Source organism: Xyrauchen texanus, chromosome 13 (genome assembly GCF_025860055.1).
Source record: "Xyrauchen texanus isolate HMW12.3.18 chromosome 13, RBS_HiC_50CHRs, whole genome shotgun sequence".
In the NCBI taxonomy this organism is placed as follows: Eukaryota; Metazoa; Chordata; class Actinopteri; order Cypriniformes; family Catostomidae; genus Xyrauchen; species Xyrauchen texanus.
The window spans coordinates 16,561,098-16,577,103 of record NC_068288.1 but is presented as its reverse complement, the minus strand read 5'-3'; the positions used below and the strand labels follow the sequence as shown (position 1 = coordinate 16,577,103).

The window sequence follows — 16,006 nt, the reverse complement described above, 5'->3', positions numbered from 1 at the left end:
TTATTATTGTAGTAACACGATGGCATGTAATAACAAAATGAACTGTAAATGGTTGTTTATATGTCTCAGTCACTTCACATGCAAGCAGCCAATTCTCAGCGCCCTCAAGTAACAAATCGGACAAATGGGAAAATTTATCGGCTAATGCCGATAATTAAACAATTCAGAATTTCGTCCGATTTATCGGCCTCAGCAATATATTGGTCGACCACTAGTCCTAACATTCTGCCTAGCATTTCTGTTTGTATTCCATGGAAGAAATAAAGTAATTTATGGTTGGAACAACATGGCCATTAGAAAATTATGACATAATTTGCATTTTTAAGTAAACTATCCCTTTAAAGCTAAGATTTGAGGTGTATTATTTTGTGACTGTTGACCTTAGCTCTTACCATCCTGGCTGGGTCTCAGTGTAATGTGGCAAAGTCCCTGGACTTGCCCCAGGGCCCACAGAGCTTCCTCCAATGTGGTATCTTCCAGAACCATCTGTACAGCTCTCTGCTCCCGCTCATACTTCAGCTGCAGATTCAAAACATTGGCTTTGATTAGTTTCAACTCCATCAAACTATAGCTGCTGTTAAGTCTGCATTTCCCTCTAGGGATACAAAAACTCAAAAGAAAAAGAGAAAGCAAAGACTTTGCCACTGCTTTAATCATTAAATTCTCCTAATATCCCTTACTGCTGTTTTTCAAAGGAAACTTCTTCACTATCAAGTCAGACTGGTTTTGTTACTGTTATTATTGATGGTAAAGTAAATTTTAAGAGTGACAAATAAAAATTGCAAGCTGTTTTTATGTAAACATGCACAGATGGACATCTTCTTTCTGTGCTGTGGCTCACTGGTTTTTATTGTCTCACGCAAGAGTGCCACATTTTTTAGACCTTTTTAGGAAAAAAAAGCGTTAATACTACACGCTGCATCGTTTGAATATACATTGAGGGTGACATAACAGAATGTTGTCTACTCAGGGATGAATGACACATCACTAGATAAGCTCACTGGCATAGCCAGGGTGTGAATTACGGGTGGTCTCGGGGGCCTATGTAACCATAATCCCCAGAAAAGTTATTTTGCGAATAACCTGATTGGAATCTGAGCTGATCCATTTCTATTTGCTGTAACTATGCGCTTCAAGCACTGTAACTTCAAGATTGTGAATGTCGGCGTGTAATTAGCACTATGGCTGTAGCTAAGGGTGGGTCTGGATGCTTTAGCGAACAAAGTGTTGCCATGTCCAATTAATGTCCAGTGGTGGCAATCAGCACTCAAGGTCTCGCGCATACCACATCCGAGAATTTGCGCTTTTCATCAGAAACTGGATCTGTGAGTGATAGTGTCACAGGGCAACCTCATTCAGCGACTTAAAATTTGTTTGACACCCCTGCTCTTCGGCTACATGTACGTGATGTCATTATATTAATCACCATAGTTTCTCCTGTCCCTATACTACCCCAACAACACTGTCCCTATACTACCCCAATAACTGTACATTTTCAAATATTTTACAGAGAATGTCCTTGGATCTCAATATAATAATCAATATCTATTCAATGCAGAATTGCAGGTTCTGTCATTCACAAAAGTTCAACACATTCCCCACCCCTTATTACCAGTAACAATTTTTGGCTAATTTGTGTTTGCTTTCAACTACCAATAATATTGAAAATCCCTTCCAAAGAATTCTGCAGATTTTCCTTCAAACACTGAGTAATATTAGGTTACTACATGTACTTAATATGGTTTAAGGTTAGGGTAGAGGTTAAGTTTAGGTTGAGTATCTATTAATTACTGTAGTAGTACATAATTATATAGTACGTAAATGTAGAACACTACTGTAAAATAAAGTGCTTCCATTTTTTTATGGAATGATATGCAGAAAATGTTCCTTCTCCCTAAAAGATATGACTGAAATAAGTGTCCTGAGACATCTCACTGGTCTCTGTGGAGGCACTAGACAGTACACAAAAATGTGACCACAGGACGCAGACACATTCTTTGATCAGCCAATTAGAAGACTTCAATGTGCTAATTCAGACTGTCAATAATTTTGCACATTCTCACAGTGTAGAAGTTAAAGCAAATAATTCAGGTGTAATGCCATATTCAGATTCATAACAGTTGTCAGCTAAGAGTGCTATTTTGCTACTGTTGCATTTGACAATTGTGAGAAACTGCTCTCAATGCTATCGTTGGAGAGAGGTGTTTTGTAAAGAGGGGACGTGTGTAATTCATAGCCTGATCTCGGAAAGAGTAGACCGACTTTTCTTTCATCAAAATTGTTATACGTTGACCAATATCTGATAAGAATGCTGCATGTCAGCGCGTCGGCATACAGTTGCCAATCCTAGGATACCCAAACTATTGGAAACGTCATGCCGATTTCACGTGTGATCATGTTGGTAATTCAACAGCTCAGTCTCGTGGAAATTCCAGAATGCCTAAAATCACTTAAAGCAACTTTTAGAGCTGGTATAAAAAACAAATATCTCACCTGGAGTATCTGAGTTCCAGGGCTGATGCCGGCGGTATGAGCTGATGATCCTTCAGTCACATGATACACAAACACACCAGTCTTATTTCCCCCGATTACCTGTAGCTGGTTCAAAAGCTTTTCTCCATGGACACAGATGCTGATCACACGACCACTGATACGCAGGGCCTGATGTCTGGAGCGCATTAGGAAGGGTGGGGATGATTTTCTGGAGACAATTGATTTATACACATTTAATTGCTTGTGAGTATAACCATTTAAAAAAAAAATTATTTGATCATTAGGTTTTACTTTTAATGGTCATTGTACCTGTCAGAATGGCAGGGAAGAGATTCTGATGATTTTGGTTCTTCATCATCATCATCATCTACATTAAATTATAAACACGTAGTATTTGTTATTGCTCTCAGAATGGAGGTCAACAGGGGCTGAATGTCCCATTATGATTCACTCCAATAGCCACTGATATGGGCACTGAGTGCACTCACATGTAACAGAATTATATTTTAAATATTGTGGATAGCCACAATGGAATGTTGGGGGAAGTACCTCCATGATTGAAAGCAAAATCATTGTGCCAGCCTTTCCCGCAGGAAGAGTCATCTGTCAGCACCTTATGGCTGAGAAAAGGAACAAATAATTGTTTATTTCAAACACCAATTTTCCACAGTCACACACACACATAATACATGACATCATTAATCTTGTACACACTGAAACAATGACCGCCGTCAGTTTATGACTTAATTTTATGATCATGTCCTCAAGTCAGTGGAACATAATTCATAATATAATTACATGTTATGTTAGGACCACAAAGACTAGGAAATAAGTGTCACTAATCTAATGGATGGTCTTACTATTTTGTAGAAGACGTACAAACAGAAAATCTTTAGCAATAAACAAATGTGCCTCAGACAGAAATAAGATGTAGCTATGATGTATAAGGTGGGAGGAAGTGCCTCTTACAATAATGTTTACGGTTGACCTGTAAATATCTCACCTGTCATTGCTGAAGGGGAAATCAAACTCTCGTCTGCGGAGAGATTCAGAACAGGGAGGCTCCACTTGACTGGAATGCACACTGCCGATTCCTTCTTCATTGAACTGTTATAGATTGTCACACACAAACTGAATTCCAAGATTTAATGCATGGTAATATATTTTTATTTACAAACGGAGCACCTTTGATAAAGGTGCCAGATACTGAGATGATGTTTTGCCTTGGAGCACATTTAACTACTGGCTTTTTCCACCTCTTATGGAGGGTTAGTTCTAGAATCCTATCTCAACTGTTTAGTAACCATAACTATTTCACTTCAACATATTTACTTAAACAGTAATGTCTTTTATAAATGTTTCCAAAACTCATCAGGTGCTGGAACACCTTGCTTGCTGAAAAGTGAGGTATCTGCAAATATTACCTCAAGGATCTATTTCTACTTGAACAAAGCCTATTTATAACCTATTTTTCAGGTTGATTTAGTAATACTAAAGGAATTGTGGAGCAAGGCGTGGTCATGTGTCTGTCACTGGAGAGCGAGGAGAAGGTAAGGGCCATCGCCTGGTGATTAATGAGGCGTAAACACCTGTGTATCTTTGCAGTGACAACGGAGATGTAACAGACCTAACATTCCATGAAGCTAAATTATACTAAATTACTGCCAGCAATTCCACTTCCTTACCTTGGGAGACGCCAGTCCGCCCATTCACGTTTGCCCAGCAGCTCTGTGATGCCTGCCCAAAATGGGTGCTGGCCGAGGAAGGGCGCAGCGTGGAGGATCTTATTAACCTGATGGTGCTGGAGCATTTAACCGTTTAAAATATTATTAAAAGCATTGTTTGTGGATGGGTCCTGTAAACATGATGTGTGATGTGATGGCTGGGGAGGCAGAGCCGGGCTGTCTGCATCTGCTCAGCATCAGAATGATGCAGAGGGGAATCCTCCAGCATTTCTGCCCTTAGGGAATTCCCGGAGGGGGACTTCCCTCTAGAGCATTTGCATGATGAAACCCTTCTTTGTCCAAGTGAGAGTAATCGATGGCCAGCAGTTCCAGACTGACATTGCCCTCACATATCCATATTTTTCAATTATTAGGGACCAATTGTATCGAGTGTCACAGGACACTCAAACCCAAGAAAATACAACCCAGTTATTACTCCAGAGGAGCCGTTGTGAAACACTTTCCCATGTGGCTCACCACAATCCTATGGTGGGTCACTTAGGGCAAGAAAGAACACTCCACCATTTAAAGGCCCGCTTTCATTGGCCGGGCGTTCATAGGGATCTGCGGCATGCCGTGAATGTCAGCTGGTGAATCCACTGGACACCCCAAGAGCGTCATTGTACCCATTACCATTAATAAAGGCCCCACTTAGAATGGTCAGCACGCGGATATCGTTTGTATTAGTCCTGGTGGATTATACAACGCGATATCTGGAAGCAGTGCCTTTACACAACATCTCAGCATGCAGTGTTTTCGAGGCACTCTTTAAAATCGTCTCTCGGGTGGGGATTCCGAAAGAAATCCTCACCGACCAGGGCACAACATTTATCTCACAAACACTACGCAAACTTTATGAATTGCTGGGAATTAATTCGATTCGCATTAGTGTTTATCACCAGCAAACTGACAGGATGGTGGAACGATATAATCGCACCCTGAAAAACATGATTCATAAGTCGTACACAAGTATGCCAGATATTGGGACAAATGGTTGGACCCCTATTATTTGCAGTCAGGGTGGTCCCTCAAGCCTCCATGGGGTTTTCCCTCTTCAAGCTCCTGTATGGACTCCGGCCCCGTGGGTGCTAGCAAAAATGAAATTCAGTACATCCTTGATCTTCGAGCAAAGCTACACTTGCTAGGGTCAGTTATCACAACAGAATTTGCTCCAAGCTAAAGAGACACAAATCCAGCTGTATAATAGGATTGCCCAGCTATGGGAATTTGTACCGGTAGAAAAAGTACTTGTATTACTCATCACATCGAGCTCGAAATTACTCGCCAATTGGCAAGGACCCTTTAAGTTTGCATGGCGAGTCGGGGACCTCGATTATGAAAAACAAATAGATAGAGGTGGGGCATGTCAAATTTACCACATCAACCTCCTTAAATTATGGAGAGAGGCTGTCCCCATGTCCATGGTGAAGGTAGTTCCGGAGAGGGTTTAGCTCAGGCCAGAGGTTAAGTTCACAGCCGATCCACCTCTCGCCATCCCAGCTCACGGAGGTGGCCAGGTTGCAAAAAAGAGTTTGTGGACGTGTTCTCTCCTCTTCCCGGTCAGACTAACCTCATACAGCACCATATTGAGACCTCACCAGGAGTGGTAGTGCGTAGTCGGCCAAACCACATACCCGAACACAAAAAAAGGTGATTCGGGACAAATTAGAGGCAATGCTTGAGATGGGGGTAATAGAAGAATCGTGCAGTGATTGGGCGAGCCTGTTTCTTCTTGTACGCAAGATTGATGGGTCAGTCCGGTTCTGTGTTGATTACCAGAAAGTCAACACGGTGTCTAAATTTGACACGTACCCAATGCCCCGAATTGATGAACTGCTTGATCAGTTGAGTGCAGCTAAATTTTATTCAACACTGGATTTAACTAAGGGATTTTGGCAGATCCCCTTAACTCCATTTTTCTGCGAAAAAACAGCCTTTTCCACACCATTCAGACTGTGTATTGCTTTGTAACAAGCAATGGTTGACTCTGCTTTGGCTTGGTTTGAAACTATTTCCATTATCCAAGTAAAAATAGACAAAATAACAGGCCATACCAAGTTACTTGATATTAACTTCTTATTTATTGAAATGTTCCAATCATGTATTACTGAATCTGTGCTTAACTTCGCAACTCTGGGCTGCACCCTCATGCTTACGGCCAAATCACGACCGTGCTGATATACAGTACAACAGCACTCTTGCTTGTGTGATATCGATTAAATATTTAAAAAGCAATGGCAATGATGCCTCCATACACATCCATGTGTGATTCACTAGATGAGAAAAATGTTATAACGTTACCTCAGAGGTGTCATTTAAGCGGTAACACTCAGGGGGATGGGCATGTTGTTGAGCTCTGGCTCGGGGGCTGCATGGGGGGGACTCACTGCACAAGTCTCTGCTGCTCTCCCAACTGAACATCCTGTCCTGTTCATACATGTGGCATAATGTAAAAATAGAAAAAAGGCTTTATGTGCTTGTGTTTAGGTCACACAGATGTACTGTATTTTTCTATATGTACTGTGAGCATATTCTACCCAGTCAACAATTTAGACTAGTTGAACAAGGTCTCAAATTTCTTTTAAAATGGGAATGGCTGATGAGTGAATGTTACCCTGGATTTTTCTCTTCCTTCTCTTTGTCTGCTATAGGTGTTCATGGTGAACACCTTCTCCTGAAGCTCCATGAGTTGGCCTCTCATTGTGTCCTTCTCCATGAGACTTCGTGCAATGTGGGCTTGTGCCTCATCACGGGACAAATATGCCTAAAGATAAAACTCACATCCATCATATGTTATTTGGAAAGCTTCCATTTCCCAACAGTGACTTGACACAAACATTTTCTTTCAGAACGAAAAAGAAATATATATCTAGGAAAGTGAAACCTGCAGCAGGACCAATCTGGAATACAGTTGTCAGTCTTTTTTTTATTTCTTTAAAGTAAATGGGGTGTTACACTAAGGTATTTTTCCTATCAGGATTAACTGTCTGCCAGCCTGATACCCCAGCTTCTAAAAGTAGCTGTTATGTCATGTGAAAATAAAGTTAAATGTAAAGGAATAGACCACCTCTGAGCTGTACTCTGCTATTACTTAATAGATTCTAGGTGTCTAAAGATTCAATGTTTATAAACATATGTTGAAGTGACATTTGGAAGCATGTAGTGATATTTTGTTTATTGACATTCCTCACAAATATAGAGAAATTCTCTATACCGTATTCCATTTTTTGAAAGACTAAACCGGATTTTATACAGATACTGTAAAAGCTGATTTCAGCATCATTTAACATTAAGCCTTTGTAAGATTGGTATAATTAATTTGTATAGTCATAAAGAAGTCTGATGATGCTGACCCTGTCTCTCTCAGCCTGGACTTCTCCCAGCTGACTCTGGAAGAGTGCGCTCTTGTGCTGGTACATCTCACAGTCCACAGTCAACTTCTCCACATCCAGGGTCAAACAGTCCTTCTGTTCCAGAAGCTGAAGAGTGAAGGAGGGAAGTGTGATGAGTGTGTCATAAAAAAGGTGTATATTTAAAAGAAAAAAGGTAAAGAGATAAAGAGAAAGGTACAAGATGCAAAGAAATAAACAATATAAATTCCTGAAAGGTGTTAAAATGTTGCCAGTGTTAAAATAATATGGTCTAATGCAGAACAATCTGAAAAAATAAATAAATAAATATATATATATATATATATATATATATATATATATATATATATATATATATATATATATATATATTGAAAGCCAAAAAATAGACAGTACTAAGCTTAAAGATGAAGACTCTTACCTCCTCTTTCTCTTGCTGGAGTTGTTCATTCTCCTCTCTGAGTCTATTAATCTCCTCAGCCAGTTCTGAACGTCTGTCTCTGGCCTCCTTCAGATCAAGAGACAGGATATCTTGGCATGCCTGAATGAAAGACAGATAGACAGATTAACAATTAAAATAAGTAAAATAAAGTTGAGTTCCAAAATTGTTTCACTTGTGATATAAAAAAAAATTATTCACCGGTGAGAATTTCTCAAGCACAATTAACTTTGCATGTAGAGCGTTGACCTCTTCCTGGAGCTGCTGTGAGTCACCAGGAGAATTATTCCTTAAGGAACAGTGCTTCTGGAAGTCTGTCTCTTTCTGAGCCTTCCTTAACTCACATTGTAGCTGGTAAACCTGGAAAAGAGTTTGCATTATGCCCTTAAGTTACTGAAAAACAACCCACAGAAACCTGTTTGGTTGATTGTTATCCAAAAAAAGTTTTTTTGTGATGATTATAGTATTTCTTTTGGTCCTATTATTGGTTCTCTGACAAGAGCATTGTGTTTGATGCTTTAAAACGTTCGCTTTGAATGGTCAAGCTCTGCAGTATTAAAGAGTAAGTGTGGTAGAGCGAAAACATTATTATTTTTAATTTTTTTTGTTAATGGAGCAAAAAATGAAAATGATATGGGTTCAAGTTTCTGTAAACAAATGGCTTAAACTCGACTACCCTGTAAACGTGGAAACATAAACAGTACTATACAAATTTAGTAAAATTGGGCCAAATACAAGTGATCACCAATATTTTTATGAAAGCTATGTAATACATTACACAGATATATACAACTGTTAGTTGCGGTCCTCGAATCTGATGATCTGACACCATCAGCGCTCCGCCGCTTCACTCTGTGAGTGTAACTCCGCTTGTGTTCATGCCATTCTAAACTAAAGTTTAAGAGCAGTGCAGATCTGTGAAGAGCTATTGTTTGTTTTTTTTTCTTTGACATTATATATGTTAGCCAGCAGGTGGTTGCAAAAGAAAATTTTGAGTGTAATATGAGCCAGTTAGGTAGACTTGTAGTCAAGACCGCCTAAACCGAGACCAAGACACTACCAAGACCAGAGGGTATCGAGACCAAGACCAAGACAGACCAAGTCGAGACCAAGACCGAGACCAAGTCGAGACCGGAGGGGAAAAAAAATCTGAAAGTTCATCGTTTTGTCGCTATGGTTACACACACACACACACACACACACACACACACACACACACACACACACACACACGTTGGCGGTGCGCTCAAAGTCATCTGTCAGTTGTGCAGTTACACAAAATCTCGTTAATTAGCATGTAACGTTAGTTACACTCTTCACCAGGTTAACGTTAGTTACGTCCTTAGAGAGGCTTGCAAAAAATATGTCCCTAAATAACTTATACCGTACGTGTGAGAAGAACACATGATAAACAACAATAATTCAGCAGATACATGATCTGTTTGGTCATGGGTGGTTGGAAAGGTTTTACCTCAAAGAGTTTGCAAATGGGTAGATAGCTTTACCTTTCCCTGTGTTTACGCTCCAGGTGTCTGGTGAACGTTGAGGTGGTCCCGGCTGTCTTTGTCAAGCAGACTTTGCAGAATTTCGCCGAATGCTTCTTTTTATTTGACGATGTGCAGAAGAACTCATTGTGTTCTACGAAAGCAAATTTTATGACCAAGGAATTCGCTGACATGCTACTGACTGACTGTGCTCTTTACGCTCTACGCTACACTCACTCACTGAGGCATAATGTTATATGAATGGATGAGCGCCAACGGCTGTGTCACAAAAAAAAACTACATGTGATTGGTTGCATTTGAAGGGCGCGAAATAATAATACTGTTGCATTATCGAACGTTGTGTCGTCGTGGATATTGTAGTATTGTATTGCTAAATCCTCCGACCACTATGTCGGTCTGAGACAGCGAGACCTAGACGAGACCGAGAGGTCCGAGACCAAGACAAGACCAAGACCAAAGACCGTCAAGGCCGTGACAAGACCGAGACCACGTAAAAGTGGTCTCGAGAAGACCGGTCTCGAGACATACATCACTACAGTTAGGTGACGTGAAGTGAATCCACGTCAGCTGTTTACATACAACAGCTCTTCGTGATCACTTACTACACTACACTACTAAAGCTAGAAAATAGCTTTAAATGGCTTTAAACAAATAACTTCAGCATTGGCTCATCGCAGCTGAGAGACACAACAGACTGATTAATTACACAATGGGTGCTGTTTAAAATGGCAGAGGGCGTTGCGGTTTCTATAGTAATCGACTCTTGTAGGGCCATATCGCACTCTTGCTCGTGTGATATTGCTTATATATATATATATATATATATATATATATATATACACTAGAACTAGGTCGCGAGTACAAGCGGCCGAAATGGGCTTCCTCAGAAGGGTGGCGGGCTTCTCCCTTAGAGATAGGGTGAGGAGCTCGGAGTAGAGCCGCTGGTCCTTTGCGTCGAAAGCAGTCAGTTGAGGTGGTTTGGGCATCTGGTAAGGATGCCCCCTGGCCACCTCTCTAGGGAGGTGTTTCAGGCACGTCCAGCTGGGAGGAGGCCTTGGGGAAGACCCAGGATTAGGTGGAGAGATTACATCTCCAAACTGGCCTGGGAACGCCTCGGGGTCCCCCAGTCAGAGCTGGTTAATGTGGCTCGGGATAGGGAAGTTTGGGGCCCCCTGCTGGAGCAACTGCCCCCGCGACCCGACTTCGGATAAGCGGTTGAAGATGGATGGATGGATATACCGTATATATATATATATATATATATATATATATATATATATATATATATATATATATATATTCAAAAGAGAGAATGACAACACACATACACACACATCCTAAAATCACTTATGTTAACATTTGCATCTAGTAGTGGAAGCCAAGGAGAGAAAGCAACTGGTTTACTTCATGTTTGCTGAAGGGAAACTACAGTCACACACAAAGCACTCTCAGAGTTCACTTCCACACCTGCAGTTGTAGGTCTCTGTTGCGTACACTGGACACAGACTTTTCCTCCACAGCTGTGGTGTATCTGACATACAGATCATACTTCTCATCTTTCTGTTTCAGCCAGTCTCTGTGTAAACCTGCATAAAAGACAGCCTAACATTTATGCATCTACACATACACTTTAACACATAACACTTTAATAATATAAACTTTAATTAGTAACTACATTCAAGAATTATATTCATATATTCATATTTTAATGTTCATATACTACTGATCTGTAAAGCATTACATATGCTTATAAATTATGTGTTAATGTTATGCTATGCTAAATACACACCTGCCAGCTGACTGCGCAGTCGCTCAAGCTCTCCATGCATCTGGCTGTACTCTTCAACATTCTGTTGTGCCTGCCCCAGTTTCCCCTCTAGCTCACTGCATCGGGTTTGCAGTCGCGCAACCTCATGTCGTGCCTCCTGCAGCTCTGTCTGCATACTGCTCACCGCACGAACCAGGTACTCTGTCAACTCGGTGTACTTTATCAGGCCTGGCAAGCACAGAAGCAAGCTTTCACTACTACTGTACACTTACAGGTTTAGCCCCTTTGGACTAACTTGGGATTGAGCCCACATTAACGGCTCCACGCTAATATGTTTTCGACTGAAAACGCTACATTTACACATCAACACTGGAACGGTGATTTCCTCCACATTCAAACTCAAATGCAGATTTCAGTTTCTTAACATCATTGTTTTCCAAAGTACGCGGTAATGGAGTGTTTTCTAAACACACTGTTTTCAGTGTAGGAAAACACTGTTCTAGCGTGGAGGCACAAAGTAGCGAAATCAATGGGTTTTCAAACAAATATGTATTATGCCATATCCACACCAATCTGTTTACAGTTGAAAACTCCATAATGGAAAACAATTTCTAAATGCTTCACAGACAAGGAAAATGCTTTGTTTTTCAATTAGAGTGTTAGAGTGAAAAGGAAAACAGAATTTCATAAATGCTCCCCAGTATGGCATACTTGGGAAAAAAGATCTATGACGGAAAGAGAAAACGACTCGGTTACTAGCGTAACCTCGGTTCCCTGAGAGGAGGGAACGAGTATTGCGTAAGTAGCTTACGCTATGGGAAAACTCAGTTTCTCGAGAAATATTGAAGTCTTTATGTAAAACGCATTGCAGCTGCACAGCAGACAGCGATGAGCAAGGCAGCTCGGTCATTGGCTGTGCCGCGGCAACTGCTCGAACCAATGACGGGGCGACTCTGAACGCGCGACCAATGGGTGTGCACCTCGCGTTCGCGCGCTCAGAGCCTGCCGAAATTAGCATAGGCAGGCTATATAATGGGCACCCCGTCATGCAAGTTCCTTTAGGTTCAATCGACTGAAGCGAACTGACCAAGCACAAGCACGGCAGCTTGAGAAGGGAAGTTCTCAGGGAACCGAGGTTACGCTAGTAACCGAGTCGTTCCCTATCGAGAGGTCTCTCCTATTGCGTAAGTAGCTTACGCTATGGGAACACCATGTAAAACGCTGTGTGTGCTGACTTCGCTCTATAAAACCAGAGGCAGGTGCCTGAGCTTTAAAGCAAAGTGATTATTCCCCGAGCTGGCCAACGGCGAGCTATATACTGGGATATTACAGAGCGTCCTTGCCCAAGGCGGGGCGCTCTTTGTACAAACACAAGCACACATCTTATGTACTGAGCTTTTTATGTACTGGTACGCATAATAAATCCTCTAAGTCGGTCAGAGACGGACCTTATAAGGGAGGAGGTGATGCCCAGCATACACACACTCTATTCCATTCTATAGTCAGGCTGATAGAATGTTGGAATGCAATGAGGGGACCTGTAGGTTATAAAACCTGATAAATGTCGAAGGCGAGGCCCAGCCTGCCGCCGCACAAATATCTTCAATGGGTATCCCACTCGACCACGCCCACGAGGAGGCCATGCTCCTCGTAGAGTGAGCTCTGATGCCTAAGGGGCATTGAAGGCCCTTGGCTTCATAAGCCAGCGCTATAGCATCCACTATCCAGCGCGATATTCTTTGCTTTGACACAGCGAGACCCTTAGTTCCGTCTGTCTGAACAGGGCAGAACGTTCCAAATATACTCTGAGCGCCCTGACCGGGCAGAGTAAATTTGCGTCGCCTTCGTCTGCTGGGGACGATAGCGCTGCCAGAGATATCACCTGTGCTCTGAAGGGTGTAGAGAGCACTTTAGGAATATACCCTTGCTTTGGCCTAAGGACAACTCTGCAGTCGTTAGGTCCAAATTCCAGGCAAGCAGCGCTTGATGACAGCGCGTGCAGGTCGCCCACTCTTTTAACTGAAGCGAGCGCCAGCAAGAGCGCGATTTTGAGCGAGAGCTGCTTAAGGTGCACGGTTCGGAGAGGTTCGAACGGGGCACCCTTGAGTGCATCCAGGACTGTGGCCAGGTCCCAGATCGGCACCGAAGGTGGGCGAGGAGGGTTCATCCTCCTAGCGCCTCTTAGGAAACGAACGATCAGATCGTTTTTCCCTAATGAATGTCCTTTATCAGGATTGTGTGACGCCGCTATGGCAGCCACATAGACTTTGAGCATGGAGGGTGTGCGGCCCGCCTCCAGCAGCTCCTGCAAAAAGGCGAGTACACTTGGTATCTCGCACGTTTTGGGGTTCAAACTCTTGGTATCACACCAGTCACTGAACACTTTCCACTTTCGGGCATACAAGCGCCTCGTAGAGGGCGCTCACGCCTCAGTAATGGTTCTCAAAACTCCACTGGGGAGGTTCTCGGGAACCCGTTGAGGGGCCATGCATGGAGGGCCCACAGATCGGGGCGGGGATGAAGAATCATCCCGCTGGCCTGTCCGAGGAGGTCTTGCCTCAGCGGAATCGGCCATGGGGCAGATTGCATCATCTGTATCAGTTCTGGAAACCACATCTGGTTTTTCCAGAGTGGGGCTACCAGGAGCACTGCACATTTCACCTCCCTGATCCGACTGATGACCTGAGGTAGCATCGCGATCAGGGGAAAAGCATACAAGGGGCGGCTCGGCCAAACTTGGGCGAGCGCGTCTGTGCTTTTTGAGAAGAAGAGAGGGCAGTGCGCGTTTTCCTTGGAGGCGAAGAGGTCGACCTCTGCCTCGCCAAAGGTTTGCCATAACCACTGAACCGTCAGAGGGTGGAGAGACCATTCTCCTGGGAGAACCTTGTCTCTGGATAGCATGTCCGCTCCTTGGTTCAGGACATCTGGCACGTGCGCTGCCCTTAGCGAGTGCAGGTGGTGTTGTGACCATAGGATGAGCTCCCTGGCCATAGAGTGCAGGGAGCTCGACCTGAGTCCACCTTGGCGATTTATATACGAAACTACCGTCATGTTGTCCATTCGGACCAGGACGTGTTCGTTTTTTAGGTACGGAAGCAGGGCTCTGAGAGCCAAGGCGACCGCTTTCATTTCCAGACAGTTTATCTGTAGGCGCTTTTCCGGGTTTGACCAAAACCCGGAGACAGGCCTGCCCTCGTAAAGGGCCCCCCATCCTATTTTGGAGGCATCTGTCATGATCATTTTTCTCCGCGTACTCACGCCCAGACTCACGCCGGTTTGATACCAGTTGATGGCTTTCCAGGGCGTCAGGGCTTTTATACAGCCGTGATTCGCTCTGATCAAAAAGTGGCCCGAGCGCCACGTGTGAGTGGGGACATGGCTCTTGAGCCAGCGCTGGAGAGGACGCATGTGCAACAATCCTAGCTGGAGTACAGCTGATGCCGAGGCCATGAGACCGAGCATTCTTTGAAATCGTTTGAACGATGTTGCAAGGCGTTGAATAGAGAGCGCGCGCTCTGATGAGAGGCACGCTGTCATCTGCACTGAGTCTAGCACTATTCCCAGAAAAGAGATATTCTGGCTGGGGGATAGCACGCTCTTTGCAAAATTGATTCTCAGACCCAGGCATTCTAGATGGCTGATAATCCAAGATCTGTGCGTCATTAACTGGTCCTCTGATTGTGCTATGATTAGCCAATCGTCGAGGTAATTCAGTATTCGCACTCCCCGCTGTCTCAGGGGGGAAAGTGCCGTGTCCATACATTTCGTGAATGTATGGGGGGCCAATGATAGGCCGAATGGTAGTACTGTGTACTGGTATGACTGTCCCTCGAAAGCGAATCTCAGAAAGGGCCTGTGATGAGGCGCTATCGGAATGTGAAAGTAAGCGTCTTTCAAATCCACTGATAGAAACCAATCCCCAGGGCGAACTTGCGCGAGGATATGTTTGGTTGTTAACATTCTGAACGAGCGAATCATTAAAGCTTTGTTCAGATGTCTGAGATCCAGGATGGGGCGAAGGCCACCGTCCTTTTTCGGGAAGAGAAAATAGCGGCTGTAAAAACCCGCCTCGCTCAAAGAGGGAGGAACAGTTTCTGTAGCGCCCTTCTCTATCAGTTTGAGCACCTCGGTGCGTAGAACATGTGACACATCTTTTCTCACTTTCGTCTCGACCACCGCTGAAAAGCGGGGTGGTCTGCGAGCGAACTGAAGTGAGTATCCGTGTTTTATTATGTTCAAAACCCATTTCGGCATGTCGGGGATTTTTTCCCAGGCTTCTGCTCGCACAGATATGGGCTGAATGCTGGCTGGGGGCGTGTCGCAGTGACGTATGGGCCCCACCGGCAAATCGCTTTGTGCTAACACAGAGTCTACGGCTCTCAGAGGCGCAGGTGCGCGCTGAGCAGCCGTATTGAGTGCCGAGTGCAGGGGTGCGTGTGAGAGTACAGGCACGTGCGCTATCTCCGAGATGCTCACAGCATGAGTCGGAGAGATGCTTGAAACTGTATGAACAGTGTTTTGGGGTGGGGGTGCATACATCATAATAGGCACGCCGCCACATTCATAAAGCTTTCCGCATTTAGCGGGAGTTTCTTTGCTCGCGCATTGCATCTGTGATGCTTGCGGCATGAAATAGAGAGCTGTTTGAAACTGTATGGGTAGCTGTGTGTAGGGGTGCGTGCAGTACAGCAGGCACGCGGCTACAC

At 43.6% G+C, this 16,006-nt stretch overlaps 1 protein-coding gene across 2 annotated transcripts in view; it reads right to left on the bottom strand.

Moving 5' to 3' along the window:
* Positions 1-16,006, bottom strand: part of card14 (caspase recruitment domain family, member 14) — a 50,265-nt gene that overhangs the window by 13,496 nt on the left and 20,763 nt on the right. For both annotated transcript variants that reach the window (XM_052140210.1, XM_052140211.1), the window contains 12 exons: positions 11,322-11,528; positions 11,000-11,118; positions 8,229-8,387; positions 8,010-8,129; positions 7,571-7,696; positions 6,832-6,981; positions 6,519-6,644; positions 3,497-3,600; positions 3,043-3,113; positions 2,803-2,860; positions 2,494-2,701; positions 393-519 (listed from right to left, as the gene is read on the bottom strand). In XM_052140210.1, coding sequence (XP_051996170.1) covers positions 393-519; positions 2,494-2,701; positions 2,803-2,860; positions 3,043-3,113; positions 3,497-3,600; positions 6,519-6,644; positions 6,832-6,981; positions 7,571-7,696; positions 8,010-8,129; positions 8,229-8,387; positions 11,000-11,118; positions 11,322-11,528 — 1,575 coding nt within the window. The remainder of the gene's footprint in view (positions 1-392; positions 520-2,493; positions 2,702-2,802; positions 2,861-3,042; positions 3,114-3,496; positions 3,601-6,518; positions 6,645-6,831; positions 6,982-7,570; positions 7,697-8,009; positions 8,130-8,228; positions 8,388-10,999; positions 11,119-11,321; positions 11,529-16,006) is intronic.